Source organism: Castor canadensis, chromosome 7, assembly GCF_047511655.1.
Source record: "Castor canadensis chromosome 7, mCasCan1.hap1v2, whole genome shotgun sequence".
Taxonomy (NCBI): Eukaryota; Metazoa; Chordata; class Mammalia; order Rodentia; family Castoridae; genus Castor; species Castor canadensis.
Window position 1 is genome coordinate 157,663,029 of NC_133392.1, and position 17,929 is coordinate 157,680,957.

At 40.6% G+C, this 17,929-nt stretch overlaps 1 protein-coding gene across 5 annotated transcripts in view; it reads right to left on the reverse strand.

Annotated features, from left to right (window-relative positions):
* Positions 1 to 377: 377 nt before the first annotated feature.
* Positions 378 to 17,929, reverse strand: part of Per3 (period circadian regulator 3) — a 41,673-nt gene continuing 24,121 nt past the window's right edge. For 3 of the 5 annotated variants that reach the window (XM_074081445.1, XM_020184099.2, XM_074081448.1), the window contains 9 exons: positions 16,920 to 17,052; positions 16,424 to 16,548; positions 15,876 to 16,049; positions 10,846 to 11,076; positions 9,449 to 10,134; positions 7,833 to 7,938; positions 6,892 to 7,072; positions 6,246 to 6,396; positions 378 to 2,663 (listed from right to left, as the gene is read on the reverse strand). In XM_074081445.1, coding sequence (XP_073937546.1) covers positions 2,580 to 2,663; positions 6,246 to 6,396; positions 6,892 to 7,072; positions 7,833 to 7,938; positions 9,449 to 10,134; positions 10,846 to 11,076; positions 15,876 to 16,049; positions 16,424 to 16,548; positions 16,920 to 17,052 — 1,871 coding nt within the window. In that variant the 3' untranslated portion in view covers positions 378 to 2,579. Of the gene's footprint in view, positions 2,664 to 6,245; positions 6,397 to 6,891; positions 7,073 to 7,832; positions 7,939 to 8,037; positions 8,351 to 9,448; positions 10,135 to 10,845; positions 11,077 to 15,875; positions 16,050 to 16,423; positions 16,549 to 16,919; positions 17,053 to 17,929 lie in introns of those variants that run through there. The other 2 variants (XM_074081447.1, XR_012450136.1) reach the window with 2 other exon arrangements.

Here is a 17,929-nt window from a genome sequence, read left to right on the forward strand (position 1 = left end):
GGTTTTGTAAAATACGGGCTGACCCTACAGAATCTCTAAGAGTAATCCTGATACCTGAATTCACTAAATTGGCATTAAAATTAGTCAAGTATTAACTACACACACACACACTCATGCACTCTGCACGCATTCACATTCAGGACCGAATGAATTCTTTAGTGCTGAAGTGAGGTTTAAACATCATGACAAACTGGCAAAGGCCTGAATCTCCCACACCACAGGATCTGACACTCAGATGACCACGTGGACGTAAGCACAGCATCATGAAGGGGCATACTGACCTGACATGAGGACCTCAGTGGAGCCTGACAGCTGTAACTGGTTGGAATCACACTGAAGACAAAGGCTTACTGATAAAATGCAAGAAAACTCTCAGGTCTTATATGTACACTGTTTATTGTAGTTACTTTAAAAAGATACCCAATTAGAATATTAAACATTAAAAATAAGTAAATTCAGTTAGTTATAAATTCAGCTGAATTTCCAATTTGGATTAAATTTACCTTGTGAATTATAATGAAGTTTTACTTAATTCTACTCATACAGCATCACTTTTCATAAATCTTGACCTCTGCCCCAAGAAAATAAAGCTTTTTAGATAATACTGATGTAAACAATGAGGCCTATCATCATATACACTTTTATTACCAGTTTTGATGGTCATTAATAAAAAGGTGGGTGTGAGTTTTTGTTGGGTAAGGCCCCCCTGGGGGGGCGGCGGTTACTGCTGAAGCCCCTTGCCCAGCAGCAGAACAATCTCTAACTGCACTGGCTCATCTTCCTACCAAAGGAGGAAGACCTGAAAAATGGTTTTACAGACCTGTCTATAAGCACCAGTTCCGAATCAAGCCTAGCACAATACACACTTCATAAAATGTGTACTAAGGCAAAGAAATAGCAATCGTCCAGAGCAGTGGGAAAGAAGAGCTTATTAGTAGAGAGCACAGGCTTAAAATATGCATGCATGAATTAGTACAGTCCCGAGAGCGTTGAGTAAGGCTTTCTGACTCACACAAACTAAAGACCTTGTCACTAAGAAGCTCACGGTGTATAATACACAAGCTGATTAATTTTTTGTGTATAGAAAAATACCACACAACTTGACCAATAAAGAAAGGCCTCAGAAATCACTTAACTATCAAGATGGAGTAGAATATGAGAGATCTCTATGCATAAATCAGGAAGATCTGAGTGGAACTGCTTAATACTAGAAAATTCCAAGAAATGTCAAGGCAGCATTTGAAAATGTTTTTGACACCTTAAGATAGAATTACTGACCATAAAATTACTACTTCAGAAACAAAATCTGAGCTACAGAGTTGGAGAATCAGGTCTAGCAGTCACCGTGGATAAAAAGGCCAATTCTCCTAATTGTGAGGATGCATTTATAAAAAGCTATAAAACTTCAATTCAAAAGAGAAAGAAGTGTTTTCCTAAAACAAAACAAATGAGAAGAAAAATGAGTTATATAAAAAAATGAAAGGTTACTGTAACCATCACTTTCTTCTGTTTCTGTTTTCTGATCTGATGGGTGTGAACATCACAGATCATTCCCACTTTAAGAAGGAATTGTAGACTTCTCAAAAGAGCACCAGAGGGTGAGTGGACTTGTCAAGTAAACAACCACACTCACTTCTTGAAAGACACAAACTGCGCGTGGCCTAACGCACAGACACATGGGGAATCTGCAGTCCCGAAGGCTAGCGTCAGTGGGCTTCCCTCCACCACTGTTCTCCCTGTGCAGCTCCAAACACTTACCCTGTGCAAAGGAAAACAAAAGGCAGTGCCAATCAGAATCAGACCTCTGATCTGCCTGGAGACACCTTTTTGTGTAAATTTAATAAAAAGAAAGAGTTAAGTGTTAGTTTTGGTAAAACAACATTTAAACACATAAGCATATAAAAACAATATTACCTTGTGTAATTTTTGAAAGTTTTTACAATCATTACTTTAAAACCAAAAACATGAAAAAGTTGGTTGAGCAAGAAGCTCTTTTGTTTAACATTACATGTGCAATGTATAATGAAGAATGAAGGCCAAAATTCAACCCTGAAAACTAGGCATCTCCAGATCCACTAATGGATAACGTACTTCAATGTACTGTGAGGCAGAAGCACCAAGCTGTACAAAGCCGAGACAAATGTATGAAACTTATGGAACCATTACGAGAAGTACATGACCCCTAGGCAGGATTTCCTCAAGGACTCTAACGGGGAAAATGGTTTACGTAACAATAAGACACAATAAATGAGGCTAAGGTTTGGGGCTCACCGCAGCTATACTTCTAGTAATGATTTATTTGGGGTAATATCTGAAATAGTTTTGTCATTCACAAACCTCTTTAGAGGCAATCAAATTTCTTTAGCAGACTGCTAAACTAGAAAAGGAGTCTAACTGACAATTTCAATATATCAGAAACAAGGAGATTCCATATACAATGTCTATTAAAGCAAGGAGGGAAAGTCTTAATGCTGATGATGACTTCATGGTCTTTAAGAGCTGGGGTTTAGTGAGATACACAGAGAAGTCTGTGTTCCCCATGTCCTGGAAGCGGTGTGAAGGGACATCTTCAGGGTTGTTCAACTGATGTCTTCTGCTGGCTGCTGCCCATGGGACTCTGCAGTGTCATCAACCAAACTTCTGTCTTCACAGGCAACACAGCTCTCCAAAAGAGAACACAAGCAGGTGAATTATTTGATGTTAATGTCACCTGAAGAGTCTGAAAATCAGTCAAAGGCTGACCAAGAAACGTATTTCTAAGTCCCCAACTTACTGTTCTTCAGATCTCCTTCTATTAAAAAAACCAGAAAAATGGTATTTAAAAACATTGACACTTAAAGCATCTGTTTTTTGGCAAGACCTTATCTAACCATTCTTAAATGGCAGACACTCATTCTTTTCTTTGAAAATGGGGTAGGGAGAGGATTTGCTACAATACAGCAGGAAGGTCGGGAATCTGTCTCCCACCTAGAGCTGACAGAATCAGTCTGATGTAATTATTTTGGAACTCTAGAGTGTACTTAAAGGTCTGCAACCTTCAGGGGAGGGCTTAGAAAGTTAACAGTGATTAATTTGGGGGACTTAGGCAGGGGTGGGGGGCAGCAGCCATACATATGTATGTTCCTGAAGCAGCTTGCAAACAGCTCATGAGAGGCGGACTGGGCAATAAAGACTCAGTCCTCCCAAAATTGTGGATCTAGGTTCTGACTGCAGGTTGCTTCTGGTTGTGGAGGTGCAGACTGATACAAAAGCCAACAGCCATTGTTGTGCCCCTCACCCCACTGCTGCAAGCTCCTTTCCCTCAGGTCAGGCTGGAATAACTTCCAGGGGATTTAAACGTTTAGCATTTAAACCACCTTCACACCCACCTTCATTTTTCTCTCACCTACTTTTGGGAGGCAGACATTTAAAGTAAAGGATATTCAAAAGCAACCACATATATGGGGAATTTGGAAAACTGCCACACATGTTCAGGGAAAGGTGCAGACTTTAAAAAGCCTTGAGAAATCCTTAAGTTTATACCTCCTGCTGACTTTCAGCAAAGACACAGTCTATAACAACAAAGAACTCAAAACAGAAAAAAAAAAGGCAAATCAAAAGTCAGCAAACCCTGAGAAGGGAAGAGTCTGATTTCCAGAGTCACTACGTGACTGGATTAAAATATAATCTTCAACTAAAAATTACAAGGCACACAGAGAAACAAAAGATTACAACTCATTCAGCAGGAAAAAAACCCCCAGCAAATGGTGTGTGAGAAAGACCAGATGGCAAACTTGCTGGACAAAGACTTTTAAGCAAGCTTCCTTCACCTTAAAGATGCTCAGAGAACTAAAGGAAGATACGGAAAAACCAAGAAAACAGGTATGAGCAAAATGGAACCCTGAGTAAAGCAACAGGAAATGTAAAAAGAAACCAAAAGAAGCTCTGTACCTGGAAAGGACAAAGCTGAGATGAAAAATTTACTAGTGGATTCAAAGGCAGATTTGAGCAGGCAGAAGAAAGGCTAGTGAACTTGAGCCTAGTACAACTGAAACTGTCAAGTCTAAGGAGCAGAAAGGAGAAAGACTGAGGAAGTGAACAGAGCTAATGTGCATGTTGAACACCTCAAGACCAGCATAAGCATTCTGGGAGCCAAACAAGAAGAGGGGAGATAGACAGAAAGGAAGAGAGTCTTCAAAGAAATAATAGCTGAAAATTCTACAAATTTAGTGAAAATAAACGTTTAAGAAGCTCAAGGAAGTCCAAGTAGGATGAACTCAGAGGCCCACATGATAACGAACAGTCAAAAGCAGCAAGAGACATATCACATGCAAGATTATAGCATTTGTCTCATCAGAAACAGGAGGCCAGAGGGCAATGGGCTCTGCTCAAAGTGCTTAAAGAAACAAAACAAAACACCTCTCAACCAAGAATCCTTTATCTGGCAAAATTCCTTCAAAAGTGAGGGAGAAATTAGATATTCCTAGATAAATGAACACTGAGGAAGTGGATACCACCAGACCTGCTCTGTAAGAAGTGCTGAAGGATCCTGCAGTATGCAATGAAAGGACAGCAGACAGTAACTTGAAGCCATATGAAGAAATAAAGATCTCAGCAAAGGCAAGTCAGGGGCAGTTATGAAAGCTATCATTATTCTGAAAATGACATATAATTCCATTTTTTTGTTTTCTACATAATTTAAGAGATTAATGCATAAAAACAATTATTAATTTGTTTTTGGTCTTTGTAACATCAGTAACTAAAAGGAGATGGGAATGGAGCTCTGTAGAAGCAGAGTTTTCTTATGCTTTTGAAGTTAAGCTTCAAAATTCAAAATTCAAACTGGAGCGATACATCAGGATATAAAAAATAACTGTCATTGTTACCACAAAGAAAATAACTACGGGACGTATGTAACAGGAAATTAAAACGTTTCACTGCAGAAAATCAACTAAACACAAAAGACAGTAATTCAGAAAAATGAGGGACAGTAAAGCATTAAAGGCATATTGACAACAGACAGCAAAATGGCACAAGGCAATTCCTTCGTAGGAGTAATTAAGTATAAATGGGATAAACTTTTCAATCAAAAGAGACTGAAAAAGAGAATACAAAAAACACAATCTAATTATCTGCTGTCTACAAAGACTCACATTAGATCTAGAGAAAAATAGGCTGAAAGTGAAAGGAATGAAAAGGTTGTATCACATAAATAATAACCAAAAGAGCAGGGGTCTCGATATATGAGTGAATTATAAAAAAGACAAACAGTGTATAGTTCCACTTATATGAGTACCTAGAGCAATCAAATTCACAGGGAGGATATACTCTGACAGTTGCAACGAGTGGGGAAAAGAGAAATGGGGAGTTATTGTGCAATGGGTATAGGTTTTCCTTTTCCAAGATAAAAAGTGCTCAGGAGACGGACAGCTACACAATGATACGAATGTACAATTAGCAGCACTGTAACTGCATACTTAAAATAGTTAAGAAGGTTAACTTTTGTATTATACCACAATTAAGAAAAGTGTATTAAATTTTTAAAGTGGTAAGGAAGATTTTCACCTGCTTACTTCATAAGCCTTATACTTTTTTGAATACCCAACTTGATTCTCTTGTAATTTTCTTTCACAAGTTTTACACTTGAAAAGTTGGAGGTTTCTTATAATTTTTAACTTACCTCTTCACCCTTCCACAGCTTCACACTTAGATGAAGATCTCATTGGTAGTGTACTCATAGCCACCATTACTACAGCCACCACTACCAGCTGGAACACTGGTAAACAAAAGCCTCGTTGCTCAAGATGCTCACAGGTGACCTCACTGAGAAGACTTTGTTACTACAAGGGACTGTCCGGGCCCCACTAAAGTGTTGCCAGGTATGAATACTCCCTCTGTTGTGAATTTTGAATTTTAAGTCTTTTCAAACATGTGCATTTGAAATGATTCTCTTGCATACCTCTCTTTTCCAGTCAATCATCAAAGTAGGCACCTTTATTCTTTGACACAAAACATACCAACTGGTGGAAGAAAAGGTGGTATTCAAAAAGACCTGTGTTAAAAATCCACTGAACTACATAACCTCATACAAATTATTTAACATCTGCCTGCTTTACTTTGTTGTTTGTCAGAAAAGTAGGGATAACCTACCATAAGAGGTAATTATGAGGACTAAAATTTTCAGTGGAATCAAGCAAAAGTATTACCTATTTTAAGAACACTGGCACAAAATATGTCAGTGTGATGGTTATTATTTCTGTGCTTACTTGGATGTGTATTTCTTGAGGGATAGTGTGGCTCTGAATCCAAGAATGCACCTCAGCGAGCTCCTTCTTTTGCCCGTGAGAGAACTGGGGCTGGTGTTGCCTCATGCTTTCCAACTTTTCTAGGTCTTCTTTTAGTACAATTTCTTTTGCCCTGAAAACAAGCATACAAAACCATAACAGTCCTGAATAAGGTGCAGGGTTCTCTTAAGTCATGTAAGAATAGCATTTCTTTTTGGATGGTAATATCCTTTACATCGCCTGGTAATATATGACCTTCACACTGAAAACAGAACAATCAATCATTTCCTTGTCAAGGTCGTACAGCAGACATTTTTTTTCTTGGTGGAGAACAAATGTGTAACATTTTAATGAAGCATACAGAAGAAACAGAGTTCCCTCAGCTTTGCCATCACGCATTGTGCAGCCTGCCTTTGTTTACTCATCTTGTGATGAGTAACATGGTCATTTTGTCTGGATCCATCGCTGTAATCCTTGCTTTAAAAAGAAACCATTTGCTGCTTGACTTCAATAAGCGAATTTGAAAAAAAATGGTTCTACAAGTATGTTTAAAACACTTAAAAATCATTTTGTATTAAGTCCCTAAACCATAAAATGTAAAAAAACGGGTTTTTAAGTGCTTTCCTACCTCTCAGGTAGCTGGTATGTCATCAGAACACACTCTGGTGTTTGTTCTATCATTTTCCAGATGGACTCTTCAGCTAAACTGGGAAAAGCTTCTCTTTTCTGTACATCCTGAGACTGCTGCCCACTCTCGGAGATTTCTGAAGAATATTCACTATTGAAACATATGCTGCCACCACGGCTTCCTTTAAAAACAGCAACAGCAGATTAGAAAGCACCTTTAAAACCTGATGCACCACATGGACCCTGATTGCCCAATGGCTCTGATAACTAGCTGGCAGTGTTCCTCCCCACCAGCCCAGCAGCTATCCCAAATAGTTCAGCTGTTTCTAACAAAGTTAACCACATGACCTAAAAACTTCATTCCTGGCTATTTAGCCAAGGAAAATGAAAACATATACCCACAAAAAGACCCATATTCAAATATTCATAGCAACATTACTGATCATAGGCTCAGACCAGAAACAATCCAGGAACCAACATCCAATGTAATTCTAAACTACTGATCAGATGGGTGAGTCTCAACAGCATCTCTGTATCTGAGAGGATCCTACAAAAGACTGCATACTGCCATTCAATTTATGTGAGATTACAGAAAAGGCAGAGCTAAGTAGCAGAGAGTAAATCAATGGGTTGCCAGGAGCCCAGAGGACCAGGGCCAGGAATTAACTGTAAAGAGGGAGCAAAGAACTTTCTAGAGTGATAGAAACGTTCTACATGGTGACTGTGATGGCTACACTAATATACTTATGTGTCAGAATTCTTGTTTTGAACACCTGAAATTGTGAATTTTATCGTATGTAAATTTACCCCCAAGAAAGCCTACAAAAAGAATAAAGGAAAAAAAAAAACCACTTTATTTCTATACCAGTGCCCAAACCAGATGATCTGGACACAGTGACCTCCTGGCAATAGTCTGAGGAGTTGGTTTTCCTGGTTCACTACCTGGGGCTGCAGTCCCACATGGAGGCTCGTGGTGCGGCGGTGCAGTGAGCAGTTTTCCGGTAGCACAGAGACTGTTCCTATTGCCACTGTGGTCTACAACACAGCGCTGCACAGGAAGATCACAAGAAAAGGCACTTTATCACTCCACACATCAGATAAAGGGCAGCTTCAAGTTCACATGCTGAACAGCATAAAATTCACATACATAACTTAGAAGCAGAGACTTTCAGCCTGTCTCCAAGAATGTGGTCAGTTTCTTTGTGTGTGCTAGAAAAGGTGCCACTGTTTTCTGAGTATCTACTACATGCCAGGCATCACGCAAGTCTGTGCTTTATTTTTGTCACTTGGCAAATAAATATTGAATTTTACATGTTCCAATCATCATGTACAAAACTCCAGAAGTACAACAGTGGACAGATCAAAGTCCCAGTTCTCTGAGAGTTTTAGGGAGGTTCTGTATAAACATCGCAACAGTTAATCCTCAGATAAGCTACGGAGGTATGCAGCTTTCCACTTTTCTAGTAGGAAACAAAAGCAAAGAAAAGTTAAATACTCTTCTAAGCCAACCCATCTAACTAGTGACAGAGCTGAGATTTGAACCAGTGGCTTACTCCCTAACCCAGCCTTTGTTCACTGTGATGCAAGGCCTTGCCCTAAACTGAGCAAGTACACTGATGCCAGGCTTGCAAAAGCAAATGTGTTTGTGGACTCGGATCATCACTCTTTTGAACATCTAATACAGAAGACTGAGTGATGATGGAAGAAAAACTTGTGTAAATATTCACACTCATCTTCATTTCTACACTTAAGAGTACCAGACTCCAAAGTTTAATCTCATAAATAAATCTGAGAATACCTTTTTAGGTAGAGTTTGACAAAAGAAATTGACCCAAAAAAGGGTCTTTTTTTGTTAGACTGGGTTTAACTCAGGGCTTCGTACATGTAAAGCAGGTGCTCTACTGCCTGAGCCATGTCTCCAGTTCATGATGCTTTGGTCATTTTGGAGTTGGGGGTCCCGAGAACTGTTTATGTGGGCTGGCCTTGAACCACAATCCTCATGATCTCAGCCTCCCAAGTAGCTAGGATTATAGGCATGAGTCATTGGCACCTGGCAATTTTTTTAAAAAATGACACATATAAGCATGAAATAACAAATTGCCTACTTTCTGTAATAACAAAAAGTGGCTCCTACCTCTTCTACACACACCTGTTGTCCTACAAATATGTCCAAAAAATTGAGTGCTAAATTTCTACCCTGTCATATGGCTTGTTCTCCTCTTACCAGACCATAAAACCTCAGTTGTAAGAAAATATGCTTTACAGGCAATGAACATATTAAGTTTAATATCTGGATATCAAATTTGGAAAGGCAGAGAAAACCTAGTTCACATAGAAAATCTAAAAGATGGCACTTTGGGAAGGACTTCTCTAGGAAGCAGGACATAGAAAGTTCCTTCATGGAGCCGGGGAAACAGACTGTTTCTCGGAGCAAGGCTTGTTAGTCCCAATCTCAGCCCACCTGGGCTGTCAGTGGCAAGCCCACATGCATGACCCTGAGCTTTACCAAGAGAGGATGCCTTTACTTCCCACATGTGCTGACAGTCAGCATCACTTACGCACTCAGTGTGTGGGCAAACCTCCCTTCTCACTGGCTCTGGAGAGTCACATGATTGGGGTGTGTCTTCCTGGAGTAAGTTCAACTGTAATGGTGAGCTGCTCCTGGAATTAATAAATGGGTGCTCTTCACTTTGTGCCTCCCATTTTTCCTCCACTCTCCTTTGGTTACTGGATGAAGAAGGTGGTTCCAGATTTGGGGCTGGTACTGAGGGTGGCATTTCAGAAGAGTTTGTGGCCCCCAAGAATGGATATGGAAAGAATGATGGTGGCCACAGAGGATAAATAGGGGGGTTGGGCAGGAAAATGGTCATGAAAGTATCCATGTGAGGAGAAGGAAGCGCTGGAAGTGTCTGCAGGATACTGGATGAAGGCAGATGCTGAGGTGTAGCTCCCCAGGCTGCAGAGTCTCCTCCTTCCAGAGGGGTCATGGCTGGCAGGGGAAAAGCTTGGAGGAGGTAAGGCACCTGGCTGGGAGCCATCACTGCAGATGGGAAGGCCAGGCCCAAGGCGTGGGGGGAGGAGACTGCAGAAGCGCCCCACGGCTGTACATCCTGAAGGAGTCCCCTGACATGGGCACAGACATCACCACTAGAGCTGCGGGTGTCTAGTGGCACTGGCAGCTTCTTATGTTTGTGTTTTCCTTTTTTGCAACCAGTTGATCTGGTTTGCTTAGAAGTAGAATTTCCTGAAAGGATAAAAATGGAGACATATTGTATGAAAATTAAACACCCAAAAAGAAGAGAGTGTTATTTATAGGTAATAGTAAGTAGATTACAAAGGAATAAACCTTTGCCAATATTAACTACGTCTATTACAAAGATGGCAAAAAGTAGTTCTAAAGTGATGAACAAAATTCTAGATCAAAGTCAGCACTATAAAATGAACTAATTTCAGCATGTCAATCAGTTTCTCACAAAGACAGTTTCTCAGATCCAGGAACTAGTGAAGATCCTAGATAAATCACTAATGGGAATTTATTTCAGCATCTGTCAGTTTCCTGCAAGTACAACTCCTATTATTCCTTCCTTCTCTCCTGATACAGTCAGCCTTCCATATCCTCAGGTTCTGCAGCTGAGGAGTCAACTAATCACAACTGAAGATATTCAGGAAAAGAATGTGCGTCAGTACTGAATGTGTATAGACTTCCCCCTTGTCATTTCCTGAACAATACAGTATAACAAACACTTACACTGTATTAGCTATCATAAATAATGAAGAGCTTCGTGAAAGTACAAGGGAAGGTGTGCACAGGTTACGTACAGATGCTATGCCTTTTCTATGAGAAACACGAGCACCCGTGGATTTTTGTACTAGTGTGTGGAAGGACGAATGAATCTGTTTATGACTTTTCACAGCTACCTAGATAAACAGAATATATTTTCATAAATGTGCCTACCTTGAATATAGGAGTATTTTGCTTTGCTTTTGCGTTCCTGCTGAAGATAGCAGCTGTAGGGTGATGCCAGGATCTTTTCCCGGAACCTGTCAACGTAATTCTGTTCTTCTTTCTGCGTGTGTGCTGACAAAGCAGCCGCTGTGAGTCCTACGTGTTTAAATTCTTCTGTGGTCAGAGGAGCTCGTTGAGTTTTTAGGGTGCAGGGCTCACATGCTGTGACGGCATCCTCTGCTGAGGTGAAAGAGATTTAATTGAAATTCCCATTAATCACTTGTATTTGACTTTACTTTTTAAACTGCTTTCCATAAACTTTTATAAACAGCATTATAACTTATGGAAGAAAAACTCCATCAGTCTTATACAAAAATCCTCCTTATTTTTCTTGATATTTTTGTGCAAATATCAAACATAGATATGCACTTTACAGCTGTAAATAATTACACACTTACTTAAATCTTGCTTTTATTGTAATGATTTTCTATGACCATGAGTTAAAAAAAATTTTGTCTTTGAATTAATTAGTTAATTTATTGTCAGGACTGGGGTTTGAACTCAGGCCCTCAGGCTTGCTAGGCAGGTGCTCTACCGGTTGAGCCGCTCCTCCAGCTCTGTTTCTGTGTTGGGTCTGGAAACTGTCCGGACTGGCTTTGAACTGCAATCCTCCTGATCAATGCCTCCTGAGTAGCTGGATTACAGGCATGGCCACTGGCATCCAAATGAATTTATTTTTAAATAGTTAATATATTCATGTGGTTCAAAAATGAACAAGTATTAAAAGGCATTTAATAAATTCTCACAATCCCTGCCCACCATCTGCCCAGCATTACTCACACCCATAGGAGCCATTCCTCTGATACATCTCTCAAGTCTTCATGCATGTGTAAACGATGTGAAGAAAGACTCACCTCCCTCTAGGTGATCCTGTTTTCACCGAGAAGGCACACATGTACTCTAGTCTGCAACTCACTTTTTTCCCTTTTAACAGTATCCCTAGGAGAACTTTACCTACATAGTTTTCTCATACTATTCACACACTGCATAGGACCCATTTTATAGATAATCCACAGTTGCAAGTGTGTGTACATGGACTTTTTGCTTCTAAAAACTTACTTCTTCTAAAGATTTCACTGTGGTGGGTTCCTCCAGTCCCCAACCCACCTTTCTGGGCTGTGCAATATCCCGATAGCTTGGGTGGGTTTGACCCCATGCCACTTCCACAAGTGGGCTCTGGCTGGTCTGAATTACCCTGGCAGACAGAGGACTTCTGCTCTAGCCAAGACAGAACAGCAGGGACCAGACTGACCTTCCTGTCTGACACAGGGAAAACAATGGAAAACTATATGGAAATAGTAGGTTTCAAAGCCCTGAGCTTCGGGTGACAAAGGAGAGTGAGCCCTGAAGATGGAAAATGAGGTACGCCCCCGGTCTGCTCCAGCTTACTGCCTGAGGGATTCCAGGGTGGGAATGGGGCAGGTGGAGTCTGATGAACTCCATGAATTGACGACAGAGCAGAGAAGCTGCTGAGACCTTGGTGGCCAATTTCCAGGGGGTGGCAGACAGGAGACAGCAGCAGAGAAAGGACTCTTAAGAGCCATGGACAGCCCTCAGGGCATTCAGGAGAGACTCGCCAGTATAGCCACGTGTGGAAAGAACCCCTTAAAAAGAGAGGGAATGATAACTCTAGCTCCCAGAGTGGTACCTGCTCCCATCAGCCAGGGGAAAAAGCTTCGTCATTCATGTGGCAGTGAACAAAGTAGCAGGAAAAACTCAGGCCTTGACCATACACTGCTCTGGTCCTGCCCAGTAAATTCTGAATTGAAAACGAACCCTGAAAGGCTCAGTCTGTTTCCAAGTAACTTAACGGGGTCGCAAATGCAGCCCAGGATATTCACAGGAATACAAATTGGCACTCACTCACAATATTTGATGTCCAATCAAAATCACCAGGCACATAAACAGGAAAATACAACCATAAGAACAAAAAAGAGAAACTGAGTCTACAATTTGTATGGACAAAAGACTAGCATATTCAAAATAATCTTGAAAAATACCAAGCTGGAGGACTTACACTGACTTTGAGACTTACTCTATGTAAGATCATAGATGTCCTATGGCATACAGGTTTTAATTTTGTTCTTTTTAAAGAACCAACTTTTAGTTTTAATCTTCTCTATTACCTGTTTTCTATTTTGTTGACTTCTGCCTTTATCTTTATTATTTCCTTCTTTCCATCTTGGTTTTACTTTTGCTTCTTAAACTGGAACTTTACATCACTGATTTCAGATATTTCTTCTCTAATATTAGCATTTAAGGCTATTAATTTCCTTATAAGCCCTGTTTTAGCTGTATCACACAAATTTTAGTGTGCTGTAGTTTTATTATTATGGACTTAGAAATATTTAAAAAATTTCCCTTGTGATATCTTTGAACCATGGATTATTTAGAAATGTGTTTACTTCCTAAATGTTTGGTTTTTAAATGCCTTATTACTGATTTTTAAATTTAATTCACTTAGCCAGAAAGCACATTTTATCTATCATCATTTCCTTTAAATTTGAGGCTTATATTACAGCCAACAAATTTTGCGCCAGTGATCATTCTGTGTTGCTGAGTATCATGCTCTCTGGAGATCAGTTAGATTAAAGTGGCTGACAGTGTGGTTCAGCCCATCATTTCTTCACTGACTTTTTTTGTTCAGATGTTTTATCAACAGAGAAAGTGTATTCAATTTCCCAACCAAGACTATGGAAAGTCTCTTTCCTTCTTTGTCTTCACCTGTCTGCCCCTCTACCTCTGTGCTGGGGATTGAATCCAGGGCCTCAGGAGTGCTTAACCAAACACTCTACTTCTGAGCTGCATTCCCAGTTCCTATTTCTCTCTTGGACTCTTTCCATTTTTGCTTCCTATCTTTACAAGCTCTACTAATAGTGAATACACACTCATGACTGTTAGGTCTTTCTGGTGGGTTCACTTGATGGCTTTAACATTAAGCTAGGCAGGTACTCAGCCACTAGAGCCACACCTCCAGCTTTGACCATTTAACATTATGAAATGTCTCTGGCCAGACTGTCTTGAGCTCTTCTTTACCCATATTAATAGAAGCACCCCGCCTTCTAATGCTGACTGTTTAAGCTGCGCATCTTTTCCCATCCATTCTCAATCCATTCATGAATCTGTATTAAATTATATGCCGCAGACACCACAAGGGAGGTATCTGTTCCAACACTCCTTGCCTTATTGGCAGTATTTAGTTCATTTTAGGGCATTGTCAATATAGTTGGACTTAGAGCTATTATTTTATTATGTGTTTGGTTTGTTCCTTTTGTTTTTTTTTGGTTGCTCTATTCCTCCTTTCCTGCCTGTTTTTGGGACTGGGTTCTTTTTTTGCACTGGAGTTTGAACTCAGAGCCCTGTGCTTGCTAGGCAGGTGCTCTACCCCTCGAGCCATGTCCCAGCTCAGAACTGGGGTAATTTAAAAAAAATTCACCTAAGTGTATGGATTGGCTTTTAAGTTAATCTTTGTATCTCATTTTCCATCTTAATCAGTCCCTGCTACAGACAGTCAATGGTTCGTAGAAATTATTTTGATTCCCTACTCAGCCACTCATGGCTGTTGATTCTGGGCAAATTAAGTCACTTCACCTGTTGTGTCTTAGTTATTCCACATATATAATGAAAATGATAGTCTGCAAGGAAACGCATTTGTGACAATGGCCTTCAGACTCAATTTCATTGTTAGTGTCAGGAATATGGGCTTTCTAAAAGCAAGACACAGGGTAGCACACAGTTTAAGAACATTTGCACTGTGAATAAAGTGTGGATTTGCAGATGCTGAAACTGGTTTAAGGTCAGGAGAAACTATTATCAGTTAGGTACTTCCTTAAGTTAAAGCATTAGTTTCTAGTGCAGATTCTTTCAAAGTGATAATATAAGAGCAGAGTATGAAAACATATGGCATGGCTTTCCTTAATGGCTGAAACCCTCTTTCTCCCTTGCATGGCTGCTTTCTAGGCAGCTACGTGCCTTATAGGAGCTCAGAACACTGTCAAAACACATATTAAAAATGGGCATCGGAGCCACACATGGCGGTACTCATCTGTAACTGTAGCAATTGGGAGGCAGAGCCAGGAGGATCAAAGTTTCGAGGACAGTCTGGGCTACATAGTGAGACTCTCTCAAAACACACAAGGTGTACATGCTCCTGTCCTGGTCCTGGCTCACCCCCAATAAAATTATGTTTGGCTAATCAGAAACATAATCTAATCTCCAAGTGGCTGTCGCTGGTCTTTCCCTACCAATCCACAATCCTCCAGTCAACACTCCACTTCATAAGGATGCTGGGAGGATGGAATGAGTTAATAAAGACTATCAGGAACTAAGGACAGAGGGGCCATAGTAATTCCTCAATGCACATGGCCAATTTACCACTGAAGAGGGATCCGAAAACCCCGTTTAACAGATGTGTCACCATTTCATCCACTGCACTGCTACGTAGGAAAAAATAAAAAGGAAAGTAAGACGAGACTACTACAAGTAAAGAAAGAGTTGGGTTTTGGTTGTTTCTTTGTTTAGGCTTTTGTTTTGGCAGTACTGGGGTTTGAACTCAGGGCCTCACACTTGCTAAGCAGGTGTTCTACCACTTGAGCCATGTCTCCCCTTTGGAAGAGAGTTGTATACTCTCTCTTTATATCAGATCATTGAATCACTGTTATCAGATCAATACAAAAACGTGAATATATGTGTGAGAGATCCAGACACAAGCACACCTTCTTTAAAGGTCAACAACAAAATGACCTCATGCAGCCCCATCAAGAACTGCACCAATAATGACTAAAGCTACTGAGGGCATCCCCACTCCTGCCGAGGTAACATTCTCAGTTCCGTATACACACCAAACAACTAAGAAACGGTCTAAATATGTAACCAATGAAAGTGAGTTAAAGAGAGGAAAACATTTTTATAATTCAGAAGTTAGAACTATGCAAGCAGTCTTAATGGTTCGTGTTCTCAGTGAAAGGTAAAGGTGGTACCTGACTCTGGGGGGGCATAGACAATGGTGCTGCTGTAACTGCGCTGGCTTATGCCTGACCCCAAGCTCAGTGCGGCGGTGGACAGGGTCCGTGCAGGGCCTCCTCCTTCAGCATCTGTGGACCGTCCATGTGCTGGTATTTCCGGCTTAGGTATGGCTGGGATCTGGGCAACAGCTGGTGATATATAAGAAACTGACTGTGAGAAGAAAACTCCCAACAGGAAGTTTAAAGATGCAAATAGTTTTCCTAAGTTGTTGACTGACAAATTAAAGTCTACTGGCCATAAAGCGGTGATATAAAACTAGGCTTCTGTGATTACAATGACGTAACTAAAGACAAGAAACTGGAGACATCTGGGCCTGGTGGTGCATGTGTATAACCCCAGCATGCGGGAGGCTGAGGAAGGAAGATCACAGGTTCTGGGCCAGCCTGGGCTACACAGTGAGACAGCAAGACCCTGTCTTGAAAGAGAAAAGAAATCTGAGAGAAACAGAGAGCATGATGGGCATGTGGTGACTCCTAATCCAGCTCTGCAGACAGTGTTTTACCTTGCAGTGCATGGCCGTCGTCCGCCTTGTGGTGCTGCCTGTCTTCTTCTGAGGATGAAGAAGTTGTATTTGTACAGGATATGCACTTTCTTTTCAAAGCTGGGATGTTGTAGCTCTTCAGGTATCTGCGACAACAGAATTAGGCCTTATTTTCCTGCCTAGCCTTCCCATGCCATGTCCCCCTGTGTTTGGGAGACTTTGTACTTTCTTTCCCGCTCAGCTCATCTGGCTGGATCACTGGGTTGCAATCTTTTACTATAGTCTTGAGTTCATCTTCACATCGTTCACCATGTAACTTTGACAAGCTTAGGTCTTGCCTTCTCAACTATCCCATAACTCCTCCAGAGAAAAGATCCATCTTCTAATTTTTTATACCCTTCAATAAATTGTGAACTGTATGTAGTTGGCACTCCATAAACCTCAAAGTCAAAACCAAACATGTATTAAAATTCTATGAAGTCCCAACAGTGACTAAGTCTGCTTTTGTGTCTTGTACCTGATGACACTATCAATACAGTTTATTTGTTGATAGGATGGGCTATGCTGGCCTTTCCTCAAGTCCTCACAAGGCTCAGAGAACATGCCTTTCTTTTTCAAGGTCTGGGAGGAAGAAAAGGCCTTCTGTTCATCTGAAAGAGAAAGGGTGTGCAATTACATTTAGCACGCAGTTAAGAAAACATCTAGCGAATCAAATCATGGCACTTTATGATATACACGTCAACCGAATATTATGCAGCTATTAAAAATGAGTACAGATATCCACAATGTATAATAATGTTGTATTTAATAAAACAAGGTACAGAGCACATTACATAGAATGGTTACAATGTTATTTAAGAACAAGAGTGAAACAAGTGTTCAGGTAAAGATTATGTGAGGTGGAAGTTGTGGGGTACTTCCCAATGTCAAGTTGACACTACCCGCACATGTAATCAGCATACCTAGACACTGTATGCTAAACCATCAGTGCACACCACCCACCACCTTCACGCCTGAGCTGTCAGCATCACGGGAGTGGGATGCTTAGACACTGCGCACCTCTCAGGTGTTGCCATGTAGGGCACATAGCATTACCTGGGTCAAACTGTGTCCAACAGAACCTGACAGAATTGCTCTTTCTTTGAGCTATCTTATAGAGTATAGAGTAGCCAATAACACATGTGGCTACTAAGCACTGACATATGGCGAGAGCAACCAAGGAATATAAATTTTTCATTGTATTTACACATTATACCTTTTATTTACTTGTATTTAATTTGAATTAAATTGTCAAGTGTGGCTAGAATGAAATCAAGAGTAAACATCCACAAATCAGACAGCATAGGTGTAGAAAGAACTTGAACCTCCTTGAATTAGAGAATAATGAGAAAGTAAAGGAACCAAAAAGCAGGCAGCTAGGAAGAATGGTGCTGTGAAGACCAAGCCTGGAAAGGCCTTCAGGAAGGAGTGACTGAGCTGTCAGTACTGAGGACAGGCTCTGCAATGAGTGCGATCTGCAGCTGTTAC